The 24,506-nt window shown below is 41.9% G+C and overlaps 2 protein-coding genes across 3 annotated transcripts; one reads left to right on the top strand and one right to left on the bottom strand.

Annotated features, from left to right (window-relative positions):
* Positions 1–619: 619 nt before the first annotated feature.
* On the bottom strand, positions 620–8,480 carry LOC139223278 (protein C-ets-1-like). Its single transcript, XM_070855254.1, has 8 exons — positions 8,462–8,480; positions 6,860–6,979; positions 6,524–6,727; positions 6,177–6,251; positions 4,795–4,922; positions 3,759–4,050; positions 3,548–3,666; positions 620–832 (listed from the first exon to the last, which is right to left on the bottom strand). The coding sequence occupies exons 1-8, from the start codon at positions 8,478–8,480 to the stop codon at positions 620–622; spliced, it is 1,170 nt and encodes a 389-aa protein (XP_070711355.1).
* Positions 8,481–11,046: 2,566 nt separating this feature from the next.
* Positions 11,047–15,838, top strand: trmt10a (tRNA methyltransferase 10A). Of its 2 annotated transcripts, none has more exons than XM_070854832.1 (7): positions 11,047–11,329; positions 11,933–12,101; positions 12,197–12,268; positions 12,351–12,425; positions 14,057–14,206; positions 14,297–14,402; positions 15,265–15,838. In XM_070854832.1, exons 1-7 carry the CDS (start codon positions 11,163–11,165, stop codon positions 15,444–15,446), a joined length of 921 nt encoding a protein of 306 aa, XP_070710933.1. In that variant the 5' UTR covers positions 11,047–11,162; the 3' UTR covers positions 15,447–15,838. The 2 variants fall into 2 exon arrangements, with proteins under 2 accessions (XP_070710933.1, XP_070710934.1); XM_070854833.1 differs by having other exon boundaries at positions 11,193–11,329; positions 11,937–12,101.
* Positions 15,839–24,506: the final 8,668 nt, after the last annotated feature.

The raw sequence follows: 24,506 nt of genomic DNA, 5'->3' as shown, positions 1-24,506 counted from the left end.
TACAGGCATCATAAAACACCGTGATGTAAAATAAAGTAAAGAAAATGTAAAATGGTATGCGGCATGCTAAAACCCAATAACTTAGACTTAAGAATTTATGAATATTATGAAATAGAGTTTAAAAAAGGAATTCAAAAGACACTAATGGTGATTTCAATGGATCCCACGGTCAAGGGGCTTTAACAGCAAAGGCCTGGTCATCATTGGTTACAATTCTAGGATCTAGGATCAACCAGCAGAGCTGCGTATATTGATGTCAGAGGACGGCAAGGCCGGTAGAGAGTCAGTAAATCCTTTATGAGGAGCGCGGCCATTTAAAGCTTTGAAAGTGATCAATAAAATGTAGTAATTAAAAGAGGCAGCCAGTGTAAGCTGGCAAGCACAGGAGTAATGTGATCATATTTCCTGGTATAACAGTTGGAGTGAAGCTTGAATAACTTTCTGCAGATCGGTGGGAGAAAAGAATGAGCAGATTTTGGAAAGTTTCTTTAGCTAAAAGAAGCATACGTAGAGAAATGAGTCTCGGCAACTGTACATCAGCATCCTACCACACAATGGAATTGATAAAAAGTTAGAAGCGTCCCTCTGCTCCTTCCTGCTGGTGTTTGCTTATTGGTCATTAAAGACTCTTGTTACTGATGTCCAACATGGCGTGCAGCTCTTCAGGCTCATATCCCAGCAGGCCTTGCAGGTTACAGACAAAGCGGTAGACGTAGCGTTTGCCAGCCGTTTTGCGGATGATGTTCTTGTCGTAGTAGTATCGCAGACCACGGCTTAGCTTCTCATAGTTCATCTTGGGTTTGTTCTTTCGTCGACCCCACAGCAGTGCCACCTGGAGACAAAGCTGCATCGTAACTCTAGAGGTCAGCAGCAGTGGCCTTCTACTACACACCGATATGGAGTTACAACAGTCCCACAAGTACTGAAACTCATAAAAGTGATGCTTTTGAGTAATGCAACAAGCGATTTGTATCTGTGAATGTGGTTTTGTATCTGTAAATCTTTATCTGTCTCTGTATTGCAACTCATATGTCATCATTTGTAGGTCAAGTTAGCATTTTTAAACGGAAATGTATCTCCAAATGTATCTCTGTGGATCCTTTTAAGACTGTTTACTGCACCATATGTGACAAACTACTCATTTTACAAGTTGCAATACTTGTGTGACTGTTTAGCAATTCAGCATTTCAGCAATATACTGATTAAAAACAATATTGCATGTAGCAGATTTAATGGTTAAGCATTGTTAATTGATAGCAGCAGTCAAATTAAGTGATTGATATGACTTTGATACATGATACATATGACTTTGATATGACCGTGTGGGCTGATACAGGAAGTCAAATAATTTACAGTACAAAAATGCTAAACTTGTCTTGAGTAAAATGTCTCGCTCGCTGTACAGTGGGGCAAAAAAGTATTTAGTCAGCCACCAATTGTGCAAGTTCTCCCACTTGAAAAGATGAGAGAGGCCTGTAATTTTCATCATAGGTACACTTCAACTATGAGAAACAGAATGGGGGGAAAGGATCCAGGAAATCACATTGTAGGATTTTTAATGAATGAATTGGTAAATTCCTCTGTAAAATAAGTATTTGGTCACCTACAAACAAGCAAGATTTCTGGCTCTCACAGACCTGTAACTTCTTCTTTAAGAGGCTCCTCTGTCCTCCACTCGTTATCTGTATTAATGGCACCTGTTTGAACTCGTTATCAGTATAAAAGACACCTGTCCACAACCTCAACAGTCACACTCCAAACTCCACTATGGCCAAGACCAAAGAGCTGTCAAAGGACACCAGAAACAAAATTGTAGACCTGCACCAGACTGGGAAGACTGAATCTGCAATAGGTAAGCAGCTTGGTGTGAAGAAATCAACTGTGGGAGCAATTATTAGAAAATGCAAGACATGCAAGACCACTGATAATCTCCCTTGATCTGGGGCTCCACGCAAGATCTCACCCCGTGGGGTCAAAATGATCACAAGAACGGTGAGCAAAAATCCCAGAACCACACGGGGGGACCTAGTGAATGACCTGCAGAGAGCTGGGACCAAAGTAACAAAGGCTACCATCAGTAACACACTACGCCGCCAGGGACTCAAATCCTGCAGTGCCAGACGTGTCCCCCTGCTTAAGCCAGTACATGTCCAGGCCTGTCTGAAGTTTGCTAGAGAGCATTTGGATGATCCAGAAGAGGATTGGGAGACTGTCATATGGTCAGATGAAACCAAAATAGAACTTTTTGGTAAAAACTCAACTTGTCGTGTTTGGAGGAGAAAGAATGCTGAGTTGCATCCAAAGAACACCATACCTACTGTGAAGCATGGGGGTGGGAACATCATGCTTTGGGGCTGTTTTTCTGTAAAGGGACCAGGACGACTGATCTGTGTAAAGGAAAGAATGACTGGGGCCATGTATCGTGAGATTTTGAGTGAAAACCTCCTTCCATCAGCAAGGGCATTGAAGATGAAACGTGGCTGGGTCTTTTAGCATGACAATGATCCCAAACACACCGCCCGGGCAACGAAGGAGTGGCTTCGTAAGAAGCATTTCAAGGTCCTGGAGTGGCCTAGCCAGTCTCCAGATCTCAACCCCATAGAAAATCTTTGGAGGGAGTTGAAAGTCCGTGTTGCCCGGCGACAGCCCCAAAACATCACTGCTCTAGAGGAGATCTGCATGGAGGAATGGGCCAAAATACCAGGAACAGTGTGTGAAAACCTTGTGAAGACTTACAGAAAACGTTTGACCTCTGTCATTGCCAACAAAGGGTATATAGCAAAGTATTGAGATGAACTTTTGCTATTGACCAAATACTTATTTTCCACCATAATTTGCAAATAAATTCTTTAAAAATCAGACAATGTGATTTTCTGGATTTGTTTTTCTCATTCTGTCTCTCATAGTTGAGGTATACCTATGATGAAAATTACAGGCCTCTCTCATCTTTTTAAGTGGGAGAACTTGCACAATTGGTGGCTGACTAAATACTTTTTTGCCCCACTGTATATCTTGGGCACAATCGTAAAAATAAATAAATTGATTGATAGATAAATAAATAATACCATTTCATAGCAGAAACACAGAATAGGTGGAATTTCCGATGACTGCCAAAACAACATACATGAGTCTCGAGCAGCCTTTATAGAATGGATGGGGATCAGGCACAAGCAAGCAAAAAACCCAACTGGTTTTGGCAATCTCCTGTGTCTGACTCATCCATTCCTCCACACCAAGCTCGTCCCTCCATGTGTGGACTTAGTTTCTGACTTCCTCCTTTGCTCCCTTCATAATTACTACAGCGATTAGAGGTTTCAACGTCGGTTGATTGTCAGTTTGAGGGATGGGTTATGAAAGATCATCTTTGAGGTTGTTTCAAGTTGGGTCTTTTTGCTGGGCTAATTGCCCCTGCTTCGAGTTTTTTGGCCAAGATGTATCTGAACCTGACATTGATCTTCTAAACTGTCTGAGAATACCACAGAAAACAAATGTATTTTGTGTGTTTTATGTCCAATATCGTTTAAACCCACAGGCACTATGTAGCTACCTCATCAGGGTCATTGAGCTTGAACTCCCACCCATCTCCTGTCCAGCTTATACAGGACTGACAGCTGCGGTCTGTGAGGAGCTCCAGTAGAAACTGCCACAGCTGAATGGGACCACTTCCTATCGAAACATAGTGGTAGATATGCATAAATTTAGAACTGAAATGAATTTATGAGATGTAGAAATATGATCTAGTACCTCCTTTAACTCACCAGTATAACCAGCGAGGACGGCTGCTGGTATCACAGCTCTGCCCTGGTTGGTTTTGCTGCTTACATATTCTTTAAAGCTCCTGTGTGGTTGTGGCAAAGCGAAGTCGTCTTCAGATATGGTCTCCTCCATCATCGGCTCTATGTCCTGGAGCGGAGCGGTCCACGATAGAGCACCCACTATGTCGGAGTCGTCACTCGGAGCAATCTCCACTTCCAAGTCTGTCTCTGCGGTAGAAGTGCACAGCGGCATCGATAAGAATGGAGCTTTTCCACTGAAAACAGCTGCCTGCTGCTGCCGGAGATGGAGTCACGAATCAGTGAGACAGGAATTTGCAGCCACAGAACCAAAACAATGTGCCAAAAGAAGTTATTACATAACTTTTTTGAGTACTCCATTCTTAATTGGCGTTAATTATGGCATTCTACAATCTGTTGTAGTCCTGGCAAGACGGAAGCATGAAGATGGATGAGGGCAGAAACATCCATATAACCAAAGATGTAACATTCACTTTGTCTCACTTAGCCATCAAAAAAGGTGCAGAGTTAACTGTTTGTTGTCATGGCTGGAAGAACTTTGTCCTAAAGATCTGTGTGTATGCTTCCTTTGACCTTTGGGTGTTCAACGTTGGTGCCATAGAGTTTACACGGACCTAAAAACAAAGCTGATAATAATAATGAGATGAACGCAGCTCTGCTCAAAACACCAGATGCAAAATTCTAAGAATCTCAGGGAGGATTATCTCACAGCCTGGTTAAATAAAACCAAAAAACGTCAAAATGCCACTGGAGGTAAGACAGAATTTTTTTTTTTTTTCCTGATTCAGGTTGCCTTAATAGTTATTTCATTCTATTTATTTATTCTTTACAATCTGACTGAGACCAAAAACAGCATCAGGATTCAGGACCGAGAATTAATTCACATTCACTTTCATCTAGTTTACACCTCATACAATGTTAAAATGTATGTGCAAAACGCAAATGTTCTGCTGTCACCTGTTTCCTGCACCAGAGCAGCAGTGGGATCCTCCTTTTTGACCAGGTAGTAGTCTTGATGTTGTAAAGCCAAAAGGTCCAGACTGTGAAGGTCTGTCCTCTCAGTGGAATGGTACTGGACATGGTAGCTGTGTTTGTCTGAGTACTTCTTAGCATAGTCTGAGTAGTTTTCTGAGGAGAACACAGACACATTATTCTTTCACATTATCACTATTATTCAGATTACAAAAATATAAACACAGCAAACTTCTCACATTTTTCACAAGTTGAAATGAAAGATTTTTCTATGCACACAAAAGAAATTCTCAAATTTCGTGCACAATTTGTTAAAACCAGCGTCAGTGAGCACTTCCCTGTTGTCAAGACAATCCATCTACCTGAGAGGTGTGGCATGTCAAGATACTGATGAAACAGCATGAAAATGACACAGGTCGGATGCTCTGTGAGCTGCACTACAGGTCCTGGGCGTGTGGACATTGCAGTCCAACAATATCTGATGGAGAAGGAACTGAAGCTGATGGCAGGATGGCAGGATGGCCGCAGACCAGGGGACTGGATCTTTATCCTTGAGGGTTAATGGTGGGGGGTCAGGGGAGTTTGGGCCAATCATGAAATCCTGTGGAGGGTACTTAGAGCTGTGTCTGCCTTCTCGGCACAAAGTCAAACACATTCTCACTGGGTGTTAGATTCCGCCGAGGCTGTGTCACTATTCTGTTTGCGATATACACGGGCAGGTTCAGCCAAGGTGAGTTAGAGAACCTCTGAATTGTGTCTCTGCTTTTTCTAAATGACACGGTCCTGTTGGCTGATCAACAGACCTGACCAGCTGAGTGGAAAGCAGCCAGGATGACACATAACAGCTCCAAGTCAGAGACCATGATTCTCGGCCAGAAAATGGGGAATTGCTCCCTTCCAGGTTGGGATTGAGTAACCGCCCCATGCGAGGGAGTTCAAGTATCTTTTCACGAGTGAGGGTAAAATCAAGTGGGAGACCGAATGGCATTAGCAGTTGGATTGCATCAGCACTAATGTGTGTGCTGTGCCAGACCGTTGTGGTGAAGAGGGAGCCGAGCTGGAAGACAGAGCTCTCAATTCACCACTCGATTTATATTCCAGCCCAAATTTTAAAGTGGCCCTTTGCTATGACTAGCTGGACGGATTATCTGGGCAAGGACAAGTAACAAGTGCTCACTAACATGGATTTAATACATTTGTGCACAACATTTGAGACAATTAAGCCTTTTGAGTGCATAAAAAGTCTCACATCTTTTATTTCAGCTCATGAAAAATGAGAGCGAAAGTGTTGGTTTATGTTTTTGTTCAGTGTATTTTAACAAGTCACAATGTCGTAATTACAGGTGATCGTGGTAATTATGGTAATTACAATAGCCAAAGGCTTAAGAAGACACATTATTACGTGAGTACCTTTGCTGATTTGGAGCTGGCAGTAAGACGGTATTGTACATGTCGGTGATGAAGAACCGCAATCATGTTCATTCTCTGGAGGATCAAGTTCAAATGACATGTTTTTGACACTGGTTGCACTGTGGTATTATGTCATGTATACACATAGGTATATATGTATATGTACCTGGATACATAGCATATCTACAAATACTGGATATACAATATGAAGCAAAAACACCTTGAATCATCATATATACATACAGCAAACTTCAAAAAAGGATGTGTTAAAGCTGAATAAACAAAGCACTTGCAGAGCACATTTCAAGCAAAAATGTGAGTTTTGAAAGCACAGTTTTTGCCTTTACCTTTCCTCATGGTCTCCAGATGCTCCCACAGGATTTCTCCTGCAGTGCAGTCAGACATCAGGGCCAGGAAAGACTCTCTGTCCAGGCCGCACAGCTCGCTACCCTGCAGGCCTCTCAGATCTGAACCCAGGCAGTGAAGACTGAACTCAGCTTGGCACCAGTCCAGCCAGTAGTTCACCACCCAGTCAGACCACAAGGCTGGATCTGGACAAATGCAAATGTTCATGATTCTACCTATCCGAATGTACCAAAACAATGCTCTCTAACCTCTGTACCTCCCCTGATAAAAACATTCACTGCCTTAGTCCTACATTCTGCATGTGGCTCAGGCTATACCCTGTGGAAAGTGATTGTTGATTCTCTCCTGGGCAAATCCAGCGAAACTGGCCTTCACCGCCTGGCTAAGGAGCTCCTTACTGGTCGGGGTTAGAGGAGGGACATCCAGGGTATCCAGCTCTGGGACAATCCATACAGTATATTTCCATTACAATGTAATTTCAAACAAAAGCGTCTTCACATTGTAAGACTTTATTACAGAAAACTTTATTTAAAACCCCCAATTTAGCATTTACAAACCATCTATAGTTTGACACTGTAATGTAGTTGTTGAATGTAGTCCTTTGAAGCATTATATATATATATATATATATATATATGTATATATGTATGTATATACAGCATACTTTTTATTATTCTTCCATGTGCTTCTTATTTATATATAACTCGAAAACTGTGTATGCTACATGTACAGTCCATATATTGATACACACACAATTGAATGTAGTTTCCTGCAACTACAATATATTATTATTGCAGTGCTTTGTTGAATATAGTGATTATTACTGCATTCTACGGTCTGTTTCTGTATAGCAGACCATTGGTGTGTATAACAGACTGTTGCTAACAGACAGTTAAAATAATTTTTAAATCAATATTTTACGTCAAATTACTTTATAGATCACTTTGGTACAAAAGCATTTCACAGGCAGGATAATATCCAGCTAGTGGCAGTCATTACTGCAAACCCAGGGTGACGCAGGACATATTTATTGTGATGTATTTATTCATTCATAGGTGCTCTTTTATTTTGATTGATTGATTTTACTCTCCAAGATAACTCCACTCGCCGATGAGGCCATGAAATGTGGCCGACAGCCCTGAGACATCACTGTTGTGAGGTCAAAGACGATCCTGTGAACTGTATTCATCAAGAGGAGTTTCAAAGAGTTCCAAACTGCCTGTGAGTCATTCGTATATTTGCTTTAAAAGTTAATAGCGCGCCATAAAGATCTGTTTGTGTGAAATCACATCTCATTAAAAATTATTTAAGCTGTCAATTTGATGTTGATCGATTATGCAGCCCTATGTGTACCACACTTTTTTCTTTCTTTATTTATTTATTTATTATTTTTCTTACTCTTTGTTTGTTTGTTTCCTTTCTTTACTACTTTTGATATTGTCATTGTCATTTAGGGTATTTGGGGTGTGTGATGTGTTGTGTTATTATACTAAAATAAAAATGGGTTACATGTACTGTACGAAAGATGTATGTGATGCAGATATCCCAATAAAAAGCACTTGGTAAAAAAAAAATAAAAATGATTTAAGCTATTTATGACCATTCCTACATGTTTTATACGCATGTTTTTTTTTATGTGTTGATTAAACACATCACTTGAAAATGTCCTTATATCTGCTTACAACTACATTATAATGTGTCATAAACTATTGGTGGAGTATTTACAGTTCAATATACTGCTTGGAAATACTCAATAGCATTGTTTAAGTAAAATGCTGCCATGATATAATAATATCTGTCAATATGCACCCAAGAAAGACCAGATTGGAACAAGAAATATGTCAGAAACAATTCAAATTCATCCTAATGTCGACTGAAGAGTGAGAAACGCTGAACAAAAGGAGCAGGAGTTGTCTTACCGTAAGTACTGCAGTCCATCTTAGTGTGTACAGAACTGGGGATCAGGTGGTGGAAACTGGGAGCACAATAGGGAGAACTGGGCTTTAATATGACAGGAGGAGTGGGAGGAGTGGACTGGTTGTGATGGACACCTGTCAATCATGCGGTTGTAGGAGGGGCAGGAAGAAAGGTGTGAAATCCCTGAATCAGTGAATAACAGTGGGACTGGAATAAAATAGAATATGAGGTGATGACACACAGCAGCTCTGGCTGCATAGTGTGAGAACTAGTAAAACGATCACACTAGCACATCTGTAGAGCCCAAACTTTGATTTCCTAATGGATAACAATGGAAAAGTGTCTGAATACCATAGGAACTCATGTTTTTGGTGTAGCGGTATAATACATTTGCTATTAATTCAAAATTAGGTCTAGTACGTACTAAATCACAACTAAACTAAGAATAAACTACTGCCACATGTAAATAAGACAGGGTCATGCTAGCAGCTCTGTGAGGCAGCGGTTAGGCCAGTGATGGAATGTAACTAAATCCATTTACTCCATTACTGCACATAAGAACATATCGAAGGTATTTGTACTTTACTCGAGTATTTATCTCCATGCTTCTGCTCCACTGCAGGACTTTATTTGTCTGACACCGTCAGTTATTAGTCCTTTGAGCAATGACAACGTTAACATGCTGATGTTTTGCACCTATACGTTGTTATATTTCATTTACCATGTCATTTATCAGCTTCCTCAATTCAATGCCTTCCTGCACAATATCTCAAGTGGCTAAAGAGAGAACATAAAAGCTTTCTTTTCTTGCATTAGAGGGATGAAAACAAAACATGATTTGCCTTTGTTGTGAGTGCAAAATCAGCAATTTAAAAAAGTAAGTAAAACTCTACAGTTCATTTCTGGGCTCCTTCCTCCACTGCTCTCTGGTTTCTTGTCCTGGAATTCATCCGCCAACCAACAACGACATTAACCTCAGAGTGTGCTTCACAGGCCTACGGTGTGAATGTACAAGGACACGACACAAGAATAAAGGATTGTTGTATCACTAATGCGTGAAAGCACACCGGTGCCACCATTCAGAGTTCTCAGCACGGTTAGCATGGCGAATGGGCAGACCGCTCCCTCATCTCCCCCCTCACAGGTTTCATCAGATTTGTGTGTCATTCAATTTTCATGCAACTTATGTTAATGCCGTGCCAGATTTATAATGAACTGGGGCTTCTTATACATATTTAGTTTAGTAAGAGATGTTAAAAAAATAGCTACGCTGTGATAATACCCTAACTAACCTAACCTAACTTTACAAAACATAACCTGCAGATTTTGATATGGTGACCAGGCCTATGGGATTGGGCAGGTATGACTTGTTGAAACTGATTAAAGGAAATCTGTCTGAAGTGCGCTGCATACTTTGTGTAAGAAAGAAGCTGTGCTGTTATTCCTCATTTACATACATTACTCAATATTTAACCACAAGAGTTTATCCTTGTTTTCTATACTAGCTCATATATCTGATATAGCATAGATCATCACCAAGATGCAGTGTTATTACTGAATCGTCTGTACTAGATGTTTGATATATCAAGTAGATAATATTCTCAGTGTGTACAGGGGTTTGGGAAAAAGAATGACCTCAAGTGTCAATGTACACATTTGTATTTTAACAGAAGTTTCATCCCAAGTGTCTAAAAAACGAGAAGCTAAAGATTAACATATGGAACGCACTTAGAATTACTGAAAGTAGGCTCGCTGATCTCCAACATTAAATCTTTATAGATTTATAGACACGCAAGAAATCATCTGGAAAGCTCAGGCAGTAAAGTAAAGTAAATTAAAAGGATGAAATAATGAACTCTCTAAATTGGAGAACATAATCCATCCTGGTGGAGGATTTATCCGTACATAATCAGCACACAAGTCTTCGCCATCATTCTTAATCAACCTGGCTCTGACTTGATTGGCTCTTAGCCGTGATCACAAACACCACGTTTGGCAGAAAATCCTAATTTTCCATGTAATTGACATATTTGATACGATTTTATTGGTCACACGTAGAGCGATGAAGATCTGATGAAAATCTCTTAACGGTGTGAGGTCAATGAAAACAAATAGATAAAAATAACAATCATCATTATTATTATAGACTATTTATATAATGGAGAAATTAAATGCCAGATACACACACATTCTCACATGACAAATATAAATAAATCAGTGAATAAAGGTAGAAGAGAGAGTTTTGTGTATGGAGCTGTATGTTGTTTGGACTGTAAGTTCAGTAATTCCATTAATAAATGTGGGAATCGTATCATTTATAAATGGCAGCGCCTTTACATACATTTTCTAAGTAAAGTTAATTTAATAATTGGCGACGCTAATCCATGGATGCGTCTGGCGCAGTTAAATGACGTCACATACGCGCCATCAGAACAGTTCCATGTGGAATTGCCCGGCTGAGTTGAGCAACTTTTTGAGTTGCTGTGTTTGTTTTCTTGGTTTTGTCTCTCTGTGGTTGAATGTCAGGCCCATGGAGTACTTTTGAAAGATTTCCTTCTCCGAGAAATTACAAAGTGGGGGACTGTGACTGGCCACTAAACGCGGCAAGTGAAGCTTCCTGCCGTGAGCAGCTAGCAGGCTAACATCACAACAGCTAAGTGATCTGACCAGCAACGTTAGCCTGCAGACATCTGCTCTGCACAGATGGCGGATGACGGTGTGAAAAGTGGAGTGTCAGCCCGGGAGGAGAGTGACGATGGAGATAAAAAGAGCAGCAACGGAGCTGTAGCAGAAACCCAAGCTCTGTCCAAAAGGCAAAGGAAGAAGCTTCTGAAGCAGCAGAAATGGGAAGAGGAGAGGGAGCTGAGGAAGTAAGTGATGTCACTCACACACATTCATCCACGCAGTCTGTCATAACATGCTCCTGTCGTGCTTGTGTAGTTATTTTCCATGGCAGCCCCAGTGCTCCCTTACGTGCCAAACTCCATTCAAACATTTGTCAATTTAAGGTTGTATTCCTAGTAGTGGCTATTTGTGTATTTATTTGACTGAAACGTGAACACACATGAGGTCAGTGTGCCACTGATGCTACTTCGGGATAAACTCTACGCAGAGAAAAGCAGTCCACTGTCAGTGCAGACACTTGCATTTAATTTAATTTGTGTATTTATGTATTTATCCTGTGCAAGTAAAGAAAGCTTGGCTCCTGCTACATCTCTGTCTGCAGGGGGGGAAAATAAGGGGTCATCATAGGAGCGTGTTGGTCCTATACCTGCCTAACCTTTCTCACCTAATGTGGCTTTAGTTCTGTCTTATTCCAATAAAACACATGTAAAGCCTTTTCTGCTAATTAAAGCATGCAAATAAATCAGCACTATCTGGTTTATTCAGTTGCTTTATTAGCTTTATTTTTGCAGCTCCAGCTGTCAGGCCTTTCCCGCTCTGAAATATCTGCCCTGTGCTTTCCGCTGCAGGCAGAAACGGAAGGAGAGGAAGCAGCAGCGGCGGCTGCAGAGGCAAAATCATCCGGACGAGGAGGGAGGGGAAGGCCAGAATGTGAGGAAACGGCCACGCAGGGAGGTGACGCCTAGCTCGCTGAGGCTGGTGGTGGACTGCAGCTTCGACAACCTCATGCTGATCAAGGTAAACGGCTGTGGGAGCCACTGCAGAGGGTTGTTAGTTTGACGTATGGAGTGAGGGAGTGGCGCTCCTGACCGACGGTGTTGTCCCGTCCGCAGGATGTCCGCAAGCTTCACAAACAGATCCAGCGGTGCTACGCCGAGAACAGACGAGCTTTGCATCCAGTGCAAGTGAGTGGCTGCTGACGGACAGTGAATCGTTAGATGCACTCTTATCTAATCTGATGTGTAACCGTCCCTCTCTCTTCTCCAGCTGTATCTGACCAGCCTGGGAGGACAGCTGAAACAGAGCATGGATGAAAAGGACAAAGGATGGGTGAACTGGAAGGTAAGCATGATCCTTACCGACGGCTTTTAGGTCTGTTCGCTTTTTGCAGCCTGGCTTTGTTTGGGACACTTTAGTGTGATGAACATACACCAGTGCTACACACAGTGCTCCTGCAAATGTAACCTAATTTAAGCAAACTCCACCAGTTTAGTCTTGGATTTAGTTGTAGTCATGATGGTGCACATCTCGGTCTGCTCTGCGTTGTGCGGTGATCTGCCCTGATCGACGTGTTGGCACCGTGGACCGTTGTCTCCCTCTGCTCCCTTCGCCCCTTTCGCCCCATCACGCTCTCCTCGTGCTGATCAGGACAGATCCCCGGACTTTGATCCATGAACTTGTTTGTAATGGCAGTGGACACAGCTGTCTGCACTGCTGTCCGACACACACTGTGGCTCCAGTGACAGCTGACGTAGAATCAAAACCTCTCAATCCGCTCCTTATCTCTGGAAATGTCTAATGAGTTGCCTCTGTCCCTAATCGCTGTCTAGATGCCCACTCGTTCTGAATTGTTTATGTGACTCACCATGGTCTGTGCTGTTCGTAGACTGCATGGTGGTGTATGGTACAGTGGAAAGAAAGAAAGAAATCCCTATAGGGTACAGTTCCACCTAGAATTATTCAGCCACCATTTCAAATGAGGTGTTTTTGACAAAATGTACAAACTTTCAGCTGTGTTCACTGAACAACTCCAATAAGAATAACTGAAATAGCTCAACACAGCTAATATTACAGGTGGTTTCTCCAAATTCAACACAAAATGCCATTTTTAATGACGACTGCAGTCTCAAAATTTTTCAACCTCTCAGTAGAGCACCCTTTAGCTGTTCTGACCTGCTGCAAACGTGATGCATGGCCAGACACCAGGTTCTTATAGTGTTCCTGAGGAATCTGAGCCCATTCCTCAATGGCAATAACCTCCAGCTCTCTACTATTCTTGGGTTTGCGTACTGCAACTGCCTTCTTCAAATCCCACCAGACATCATAGTGGAGTCAGTGTTTCTTTAGCTTTGAACTTTCGAACTCTGCTTCCAACAGAATCTCTAGGAACTTTCAGTGTTGTTATCTTTTTGTATCCTTTTCCTGCAAGGAAATGATCTCCTCTCTTAACTTTTTGAACAGTTCCTTTGACTTTCCCATATTTCTAACATGCAGCCGTACGTCACTGTGAACAAACCCCCAGCCAGTCTGGGTATTTGGAGTGTTTTATCTGGTACAAATAATCAAGGGCCTCATCAGTTGCATCAGTTGTGCTTGAGACAACACCTGATTTGGAAATGAGTGCCCTTATGAGGGATTCTATTTGGGGGTTGAATAATTTTGAGGCTTCAGTAGTTATTAAAAGTGGCATATTGTGTTGAATTGTGTGTTCTTGTCTGAGTTGTTCATACATCTAATTTATAACGGGGGTCGAATGATTTTAACTGTATTTCTAAATTATAGAATTAGAAAATAAGAATGAAGAAGTTACCTGAGGACGACAAATAATGATCATAAAGTAATCTACTACTACTTTTGTTGCTCTTCAATTGCAATTTGCATAAATGCTCTGATGTCATGTTGGCTTGTGTTTATTGTCATTGAACATCATGCCTAACGATGCGTAACTGCGTGGGTGCTCCTGGTTTGTGAAGGACATCAGCATTAAAACAGAGCACTACAGTGAAGTTGTGCCGAAGGAGGAGCTGGTGTACCTGACCTCAGACTCCCCCAAAGTGCTCGAAGAGCTGGACCAAAAAAAGGCCTACGTGATCGGAGGCCTGGTGGACCACAACCATCACAAGGTCTGTCGAGCTCCACAACTGAGGTACCACGCCGGTTGTTGATTTACTTACTGCTTACTGGTCCGTTCTCTGTCTGGGCTTTGTTCACAGGGGATCACCTTTGAGAAGGCGAAGGAGCTGGGGATTGATCACGCCCAGCTTCCTCTGAGCAGCTTTGTTAAGATGAACAGTCGGAAGGTTCTGGCAGTCAATCATGGTAAGGACTCGGAACGGATTTAAATACCTGACACTGATCTGAGTGGTTTTAAGCTGCTGCACAGGTGGCTTGAGTTTGTGCTGTCTGTAAGTGTGGGGTGAAAACCAGTGGTAGTTATGATTGGGTGAGTGATGGTGTCTAATAGTAGCTTAGCAACCAGAGCAGGGTATGGCAGGTCTTACTCTGGGATTTTTAAACTTGGGGCCCATTTGTACATATGTTTGCGTCTAATTGACTAATGGTACCAGAAAGTTTTGGAATTGTCCAGTAGATGGTGGCCTCAGCTGCAACTGTGCCTGTCAAACTACTTAAATGCACTCTCAATCACTTCAGTGTGTGAAAGAACAGTCTCCTCCAACTTAGAGTCCTCCTGAATGAAGGATGTGTGAATGAGGATGTGATGTAAAAGCGCTCTGAGCAGTAGAAAGGACTTGAAAGGTGCTGTACAAATACAGAGCATTTACCGTTTGTGTTAAAGAATCTTGATGTCGGTGTTGACCAAAGTATTTGTGATTGTGACTTTTGCTATAAAAACATCTAAACAGTGTGACAGCAATACTTGGACTAACTACTTTTCCCTTTCAATAAAACATAATGGGGTCTAATGTATTGTAAACTGGTCAGGATGCTGAGGTTTCATCTGGGACTACGTTGTTAGTCTTGTCATGTACTTTATTTAGCTATCAAGCACATTTAAACCTTTTTACAGATGATTTCATACAAGTCAGTTAAAGAGTTGGAGATGAAATTTAACACAGTTGACGGTTAATTATAAGCAGGTAATTCCTGCTTTCACTCTCTTGCTATCCACTGGATATATTCAGTTTTATTCAGTTTCACTGTGTGTCCGTCCCCCCTGCAGTGTTTGAGATCATCCTGGCGTACCTGGAGAAGGGCAGCTGGCAGGAGGCCTTCTTCACCGTCCTGCCTCAGAGGAAAGGAGCCGTGGCCGTCGACGAGGACGGAGCGTCCGCTCAGGAAAGAGACGAGGAAGAGTCTGACTCTGACCTCGACACTCCAGACAAAACGGAAAAAACAGCCTAAAACTTTGAACCTCAAATGGACAACTTGAAACGAAGTTCAGACATCTGATAAAAAAGCATCCTGTTTTATTTATGGTACGCACGAGATGCAAGAGTGATGTTTTTTTTATTGAAGCATCTGTTTCTTTTTATTTATTGAAAGTTTTACTTTGTGCCTCCTGTGATGTATCCATCACAATGTTCTAGTTGAATCAATAGTAGAAATACCAAATTTCTGTTTTGCTACAATCTTTGGGAGAATATACTTTGTTAATTTCACGGAAGAAACTGATGTGTACTTAATTTTTTTTTTAATTCCTTTTTAGCTCGAAGCAAAAGCTTTCGGACATGTGCCAAATGGACTTATTTCAAAGAAAAGATGTAAAGCAGGATAAAGTCAACACGTAACCATGATTGTTACTGATCCACTGTCAAGTTTTTTTAAGAATATGGCCACAATAGAAAAGTTGAGGAATTTAACACATCCTATGGAGAAGTTTGGGGGAATGACTAACAGCAGAGATAATGCAAAAAGACAGCAGGGAACACTGAAATGAACCCAGGGATGCACTCAGTCCAACAACCCACAACCATAGGAAGGTTTGTTGCTCCAAAATGTTAAACCTTATGGGTTCAGTGGGAGCATGCTGAAAGAGAGCGGGATTGTGGGACTATTTTAATGCATTATGTGAAAAATTAAATCACTGCAACTGAGAACAGTTCAAACAGTTTAAAATGACTGGCAGGTACAGTCTGCAGCCGTCAGCAAGTGGGCCAGAATGGCTGCGTCCTAATCCTTTGGGGTAGCTGCACCCGGTCAAATTACATCCACTAAAAGTGCTCAGGCTCAGATCCCTACAGATCCCTACAGATCCCTGCAGAGATAAACCTGAGACCTTTTTGTTAACCAGAAACAGCCGTTGTACGTGTCGCTCTCTTCAAAGCCACCAGACTCCATTGACAAAAACAGTCGTTTTACGTCGCAGAGCATGGGAGTTGCCGCGCTGCTTCTGCTTCGGTCCATTAGTTTGCTGAAATGATCCTTTAAGACCAAGAAATTGAGCTCCACATGAGGACCCTCTGACACGAGTATAATGTTTATGTATCTATGTCCACACGGCTGCTACAGAACAGCTACTGCCAGTTTACTAGTTTGAAACTACTGTAGTGATGATGGTCTTGATATAAAAGATGCTGTGAATCTTTCTCGACTTCATACCTTTTATCTCCAGATGAGGTGGTCAGCGTTGACCTGGTCCAGCTGATGTCTCCAGGTGAGGTTTGTTTCATACTTCTCCGCTCCACTAGTTCTAATTTCACCTTTAACTGCAGACTCTTCAAACCTTTCTCCTACTCCCTCCTGTCCACACACAAGCCAGAATGACCTTTATCATCACGTAACAGAAGAGTGTGTGTGTTTGTAGTGGGGGGGGAAATGTCCGGCGTTTCTTATTCCCACAGCCCACATTGGTTCTGTCCTTCTCTTTTTAAGAGACCGTATGCTAAATGATGCCATCTAAGACACCGTTGGAACTTCTAATGCAAATCAGTTGGCCTCAAACCAGAATAGTTGGGAAATATGATGTTCGATGATCATCATGTCGGTACACTGCAAATATTTTCTCTCTCCTCTTTTTCACAGCGTGTTGTTCCAAGGTTGGAGTTTTCTACCAAAGCAGCCATCACTGAGCGCTCAGCTGATCAACACTTACCCCAGTGTTCCCACGGTAAAGAGTAGAATATGTGACTCGATGCCAGAAGGGAACCTTTCATAGGTTCATTCAAAGTTTGACCTTTTTTAGAAAAAAAATGTAATATATAAAACTTTTTTTTAGCAATAAACTACACGAAAACAGTAAACTTAAATTATTTAACAATTCTAACATAAAACATCTATACATTTGGTAAATTGGTCAAACTTTCGGCACATAGGCACCACTAAAAGTATGCTGAATTTCTGTTTAATGACAGAAAAGTGTAAGGTTTATCATAACTGGGCCAAATCAGCACAAACTAAATGGCTTTCTAGTCATTGTGACTACTGAAAGTCCTACTACTACTAGTACTACTAGTACTAGTAGTACTACTACTACTACTCAATCCTCATTCACCCACTCACACAGGAGGAATCAAACTTGGAGGAGACTGTTCTTTCACACACATTCACACACTGAAGTTGCAAGTCGGGGATCAAACCAGCGATCTTCCAATTGATGGACGACCCACAACTACAGCAACTAAACCTGCCGTTGTTTTTGAACACCTGTTCCTTTCAGACAGTGTCTTTGCCTCATGTCACTCCCTCCAGAAGATCAAATACAACACTTATGGTTCCAGCAGGAGGTTTATCATAGGCGCATTTCAATAGGCCTCTGCACACCCTGGCCCTTCTGACTGGGATGTCACCAGCATGCTGAGCCTGCAAGCACAAACCTCACAGCTTCATTTCATATGTAGCCAGCAGATGGCAGAGAAGAGCTAAGTTTAGTACATCTCCAAACAGTAGTCATCCTCCCAGCACCGGGTTTTTACTGCATGTCTAATATCCCCACTAATATCCCCCCCCATGTTGCGTATTGTTATTAGGAGGTTTGAGAGTCCATTGAAATAGTGGCACAGAATGGCCCCGGCAAAAATAATCACTGAACTCTGACATCATCTGAGGGTATGAGGTGCGTACTCTCGAGGTATTTTATCAGAGCGTATTGTAAATTGGCTCTTTAAATGAAATTGCATACATGTTTATGAATCCAAGTTTTTATCTTTTGAGACAAATTTCATGGCGATTAAGTTGTGTGGTTCACACACTTGTAGCTAACAGCTGATGCACGTCTGCCTGCTGAGGTATCTTTGTCAGTAGTAGCAGTGCCTGCTGAGGTATCTTTGTCAGTAGTAGCAGTGCCTGCTGAGGTATCTTTGTCAGTAGTAGCAGTGCCTGCTGAGGTTTCTTTGTCAGTAGTAGCAGTGCCTGCTGAGGTATCTTTGTCAGTAGTAGCAGTGCCTGCTGAGGTTTCTTTGTCAGTAGTAGCAGTGCCTGCTGAGGTATCTTTGTCAGTAGTAGCAGTGCCTGCTGAGGTTTCTTTGTCAGTAGTAGCAGTGCCTGCTGAGGTATCTTTGTCAGTAGTAGCAGTGCCTGCTGAGGTTTCTTCTTTGGTGGTGCTGACCACCTCCAAGGTTCTGACCCTGGCAGTCTTATACAGAGCAGGCCAGCACAGCAGGTCCTTTTTCAGACTATTTTTGAATATCAACATGTGCAGTATAACAACTACAAAGATAGAGAATGTAAAAAAAAGTCCAGATAATAACATTTATCAGAAGCTTTCCCAGTAATTGCCTAAGTTTAAAAAAAAAAATTTTCAAGTGTTTGCACTAAGGCAAAAAGCTGTGCACCAACTTGTCAGTGTAAGTAATACGTATTATTAGAGTCTCTGTTAGATATCACAGCTTTGTTCTATGTTTAAGTGGTGTTAGACTTGTTACCATTTAGTCTGGCCACTGTTTGTCATTTTGTTCACTGGGTTGTTGCCATGCTTGGTTATCTGAGTAAGAATTGCATTCTGAGCTAGTACACATATGCATTCAACTTTGCAACTTTGATGCATCGATCACTCAAGAAATGCACCGAAGACCTTTGATTCAGAAATGTAATAGTCGAAAAACAAAATGTCTCCTTCCCCCAGTTTCCTTGATAGATAACAATAGTGGGAAAACATGATGTTGCATTTTCAAAGCAGCCGACACTTTTGACACAATTCTTTGGGTGTAATATATTTAATAATAATAATAATATAATATATTTAAATGACTAATGTTATGAATTTGTTTTTTAGTCAATAAACTAAATAAGTATGTTGAGATTATAACTCTTTAGTCATGGTTGATTTTACATTCTGTACCGTAAATGCAAAGTTAGGACAGCTGAGTCAGAGCCAGAGATATTTCATTGTTGAGGTTCGATAAATGCTGGCAGACTTTGTGTTAATGATTGGCAAACTATGTTCAAATAAACCTGGAGGTTGGGGTATGAGTTTGATGTCATGAGTCCCTCTCCCATCAATCTATCAAGCTGACATTGTGGAGTCCTCAGGTAAATCACCAGAAGGTCATTAAAAGCTAACTGTGTCTATGACGATGCCGCCCTGTGTGAATGACTGCCATATATCAGAGGAATAGCTGCTCTCTGTGTCTGTGGAAAGCACCGGCTCTATCAGGAACATTGTGATCTATTGCAGAATGGCTGCTGAAACAGAACTCTATTTTGGTGTGGTAACTATAGGCCTTAGTGACAGCGCAGTTTGCTTGGTCTTTGATGCTATAAATAGCAAACAGTTATTACACTAACTGTGCTTCCAAAGACGGTGAAAGTGTTAGGAAGTGTGATCAAGGTGAGCAAGCTAGGTAACGCCTTTAACTGCACCACCACAGAAAAATCAACTTGTGCCAGTGTGACTCGCCTGGTCACGGCTCTTCATGGCATGGCTGTGCACGACTTAACCCCCTCCCCACAATGATAAATACCCTTTTGGGGGACCCCTATTTGGAAGGATGCATCCACAATGGGTGAAGCCTTTGGATAAGTCAAAATCCTACCTACACAACAGGCAAGAGACATTACACTGTATATTTACAATATAGAAATATGTGGCAAATCAACTGAAATGTCAAAATAAATGATGAAACTGATGAAAACATCATTTAAGCATTAACCATATAGCATTACAATGATAGTAACACTAACACTAATGATAATAATAACTTTATTGGTATAGCACTTTTTAAGCAAGGAGCAGCAGTAGATCGGAGTTGAAAAATGATCGTAACGCTTGAATAAAGTTGAATATTCTGAATTGGTTGAACATGAATCAAAAGTTGAACGATATCCAAAATATATGTAGGAGCAGTTGGAAAGGTGAGGAAGTTGAAAGGCAGACTCTAAACTGGATTGCTGAATTCTGAATAAATGAGAAACTTCATATTGCATGAAAAGATGTGTCACTAATTACCACCTGAGGGGTTGTCATTTTGAAAAACGGGGGCTTTTATTTTGAAAATCTGCCTCCAGCAGAGTTCCTGTTGCTTGGTTGGAAGTCAATACGTGTACATTTGTTTGTCTGTATGTGAATCTGTATGTGTGCATGGGTGTGTCAGATTTCACTAGTTAACTGATTTCCCTCAGCTGTGCATCACTAGTGGTAGTACATGGCTTAAGCGTCCATGATTTGGGATTTCCTACAGCCAGTGAATGCTTATCTTATTCAGCTGTGGTTGCCATGGTGATGGTACCTGCTGAGTCACTCATGGCTCACGCAGGTCACTTCACTGGGGTTTCAGCTGAGGTTCTCTGAAAATCCAGCTTTCAGCTGAAGACAGTGACTGTCATGGCTTGAACGTTGACACCACTGGAGACCAGAGTGTCTGCTGAACACCTTGATGTAGTTTTTATGTCTTCAAATCTGAAATGTGAGAGCTGGAGCAGATTAGAAAACCCCTGTTTCTGCCTCCCTCCTGAAATTTGTGCTCTCAGTTGATATGGGAGTCGAGCCTGTCGCTTGGAGGCTCTTACAGCCTGCGTAAGTCTTTTTGTTTCTGTGGCCACATTTGTGTGAAGCAGAAAGAACAGCGGCAGGGTGAAAGCCCTTCTGCTGTAGGACGGATTCAGTCTGAATCAGTAAGATGACATGAATTTTCTACACATGAGTTGCCAAAAGAAAAGATTGATGGTGAATTTAAGCCTTTCATTTCACAGGGGTTTCTCTCTCTGACTGGGGCAAAACATTCTTTGGTTTGCTGTGGTGTTCTGCCGTTTTCTGACTAGTCATACTGTGGTTCGGACCTGCTGGTGTTGAGTATGTTGAGCAAATATGAGTACGCACTGATTTACGCAGCTACACTCTCCTCCTCCTTTGTGTCTGGCCCAGTGCTAGTGGGGGTACGAAATCAGCCGCCTGTTGCAGGGGTTGATCTCATGATTTGGCTGGAGACAAAGTGTTTGCTACCACTCCTGAAGTAACTCACATTCCCACTGCACTACTGCGCACCGCCTGTTTTTCCAGCGAGCGTCGCGACACGTGCCCAGGCTTGTAAACCCGATGACCCAGTGGACCTGTCTGATTCTTTCTTGAGCGCACCTAATGGTTTAATCATCCCCTCTACAGAGGTAAAAAGTGAACCTGTTTCTGTTGACGTGGTCCCAGATGAGAGCCATTCGTGTTTGGCCATAAATCAGATCAGCTTATTAAGTCTCAACAAGGCGATAGTACATTGGCGACCTGTTTGCCTGCGGCTCAGGGTTTAGAAAATGTTCCATGGCCTGTGATTTACTTGTTTGTGGATGGTGTGTTGATGCGTAAATGCTCCCTGGCTTTTGGGATGGAGTGTAATATACATAGTTACCCAGGTAGTTGTGCCAAAAGAGTTCTGGATTCAGGTGTCAAGTCTTCCCTGTGACCATGGCATGTCCAGTCATTTGGGGATTAAGAAGACTTATAATTGGGTATTCCAACATTTTTTGCCGGGATTGAAATCTGATGTTGCCAAATTTTGTCAATCTTGTCATGTCTGCCACGTAACTGGAAAACCGAACCAGGTTTATCCCACTTACTCCTTTACATCTTATACTGGTAATTGACGAACCCTTTGTGCATGTCATAACAGACACTAAGGCTGGGCACCAGTATCTGCTTACCACGTGTTTCCCTGAGGCCGTCACGCTGCACACTTTGAGGGCCAAAACCGCGGTGAACGCCCTAGCTAAGTTCTTTTCTACCTTTGGCTTGCCAAAATGCATTCAAACAGATCAGGGATCTAAATTATGTCCAAGGTTTTTGCACAGGTCATGTCAGAATTGTCTTTTAAGCATCAGATCTCTAGTGCCTATCACCTGGAGGGTCATGGCGCACTGGAGAGATTTCAAGGGAGTGGGATGAGGGTCTGCCTCTGCTATTGTTTGCGTTGTTTTCATGAATTCATGGGTCTCTTGGGTTTAGTCCGGCTGAGCTGGTTTTTGGACACACGCTGCGACTGCTGCGAGAGAGGTGGCTTGCGGACAGGCCCAGTCCTGCACACAGCATTTTAGACTATGTGAGTTCTTTCAGGGAGAGGTTCCACACTGCTTGTGAGGCGGCCTGCGATTCATTTTCCGCTGCACAGTCTAAAATGAAAAAAACAGTATGATGAGAGAGCTCGCAGTCGCACTTTTCAACCAGGTGACCGCATTTTAGTCGTGTTACCTATTGTTGATTCCAGTCTTCAGGCAAAGTTGTGTGGCCCTTATGAGGTTGAGCGTGATTGAGTGATACAGATTATGCAATTAGAACGCCGGATAGGAAGAAAAGGTTTTGTGTGTGTCACGTTAATATGATGAAGTACTTTGTTTGTGATGATTCCCATGTGGGAGTTACCGGAGCACAAACACGCCTTTCTCCGGTGGTAGCTGTAGCGTCGTCATACAGCCCTGAGGAGGATGGGTTGCGTGACGTTTCAGTTCCATGTGCACGAGGAACTGACCAACCCCACTCCTTCTCCTTCCTGGCTCCCAACCGGCCCCTTCTGTGCCACCTCATCTTTTGGAATCACTCAGAATGAACTACTCTCTATAGTGAACATCAGACAAATAATGAGCAACTTTCTTTTATTTGCTTGCAGTTACACAGAATGTAGTGCATGTTGATTCATATACTGTAGATACTCAAGTGGTACAGTCTGTACAGAGAATGAGGTTGGTTGCCAGTTGCTGGTGTGCTTTTGAAATGTAGAATATAACCTGATTCGTGAGGGCTGATATAGAATTACAAACAAGCACCTTCATTCACCCATTCATTTTATCTCAAATGTGGCCCTTTTGGCAGCGTAGGGACAAATAAATGAAGACACTGAGAGTTCCACTTCATTCCAGACATGACCTTCACCTCATGAACCTTCACCTCTTGGTGAAAAATAATGGAACAACTCTTCTACATCTTACCAAGTAAGATGTGTTATCCCCAGTAGTAACTTAATACCAGCCTATCGAACCTGACAGCACTCTGTAAACACCAATACTTTATTGAACATTTTTATTATTCTGAAAATGAACAGTGTGATTTTTCAAAACATCTGCATGATACTCTGTTAAGGATAAAGCAGAAAGATAAAGTAGCGTTTGCAGCAACTTGTTCTATGCTAGGCAGTGACTAACATTTCAAAATATTGACACAATAGCAAAGAAAATCCCACACGCTGGACCTCTGAATATAGTAAGGTTACCTAGCAATTTTTAAAGAGTAGGTTTTGCAGTGGCTAATATTTGACACCAGCCAAGCTACTGACATTGTTAAGTTATGACACATTAGCTGTTGTTCTGGTAAAGTACACAGATAAAAGGAAATCCCATGTGTTGACATGATTTTTTTCGAACCTGGGCCACTAAAACGGGCATGTCTGACTTCTAACTTCATACAGTACAATGTTGTGCTGACAACTACTCCAGCAGTTTAATTTCTACCACAAACTGAGCGACAAACTACGAAGTAGAAGTTTGTAATTGTCTCATACTGAATGACAACCGTGTAGATCTGATCAGTCTCTTGTTTCTAGAATACACACCTCTATTAGCTTGGAGCAACGATTTTGATTATCATGCTGGGAACAGCGATGGGAACACTTGATACATACATTCAAACGTACTATATATACAACAGAAAAACAGCATTACAGACATTTGTATAATATGTGACATTTTCCTCAAAGCATTACCCTCGCTGGTGTTCTAATGAATGTCTGTCTGTCCGGAGCAAGAGTATTTCAAAAACAACTGCTGAGATTATTGCCATTATCGAGCCCACATTCCCACCCAAAAGATCTACTAAAATTTGGTGGATTGATTAGCATAAATTCAACTGAGCACATTACAGATCCCTTGAAGAAGAACCCTATTTTGGACACTGTTTTAGCTTTCCTCTTTCGCCATCCTCAGCCTAAATGTCAGAAAAGAATGAAATATCCATCCATTGTCTATACTTCTTATCTTTAAGAGTCGCTGGGGGGCTGGAGCCAATCCCAGCTGACATTGGGCGAAAGGTGGGACACACCCTGGACTGGGCGC

Source organism: Pempheris klunzingeri, chromosome 23 (genome assembly GCF_042242105.1).
Source record: "Pempheris klunzingeri isolate RE-2024b chromosome 23, fPemKlu1.hap1, whole genome shotgun sequence".
In the NCBI taxonomy this organism is placed as follows: domain Eukaryota; kingdom Metazoa; phylum Chordata; class Actinopteri; order Acropomatiformes; family Pempheridae; genus Pempheris; species Pempheris klunzingeri.
The sequence above is the reverse complement of the archived record's forward strand: the minus strand, read 5'-3'. Positions and strand labels throughout refer to the sequence as shown.

Excerpts from the sequence above, each read along its gene's own strand:
- LOC139223278 (XM_070855254.1), bottom strand. Across the intron at positions 6,728-6,859 it reads CAACAATCACTTTCCACAGG|ATCCAGCCTTGTGGTCTGAC; the intron begins GTATAGCCTGAG and ends GCATTTGTCCAG. Across the intron at positions 3,667-3,758 it reads CGTCCTCGCTGGTTATACTG|GAAGTGGTCCCATTCAGCTG; the intron begins GTGAGTTAAAGG and ends ATGTTTCGATAG.
- trmt10a (XM_070854832.1), top strand. The coding sequence starts at position 11,163 with ATGGCGGATGACGGTGTGAAAAGTGGAGTGTCAGCCCGGGAGGAGAGT. Across the intron at positions 12,102-12,196 it reads ACAACCTCATGCTGATCAAG|GATGTCCGCAAGCTTCACAA; the intron begins GTAAACGGCTGT and ends TCCCGTCCGCAG. Across the intron at positions 14,403-15,264 it reads GGTTCTGGCAGTCAATCATG|TGTTTGAGATCATCCTGGCG; the intron begins GTAAGGACTCGG and ends TCCCCCCTGCAG.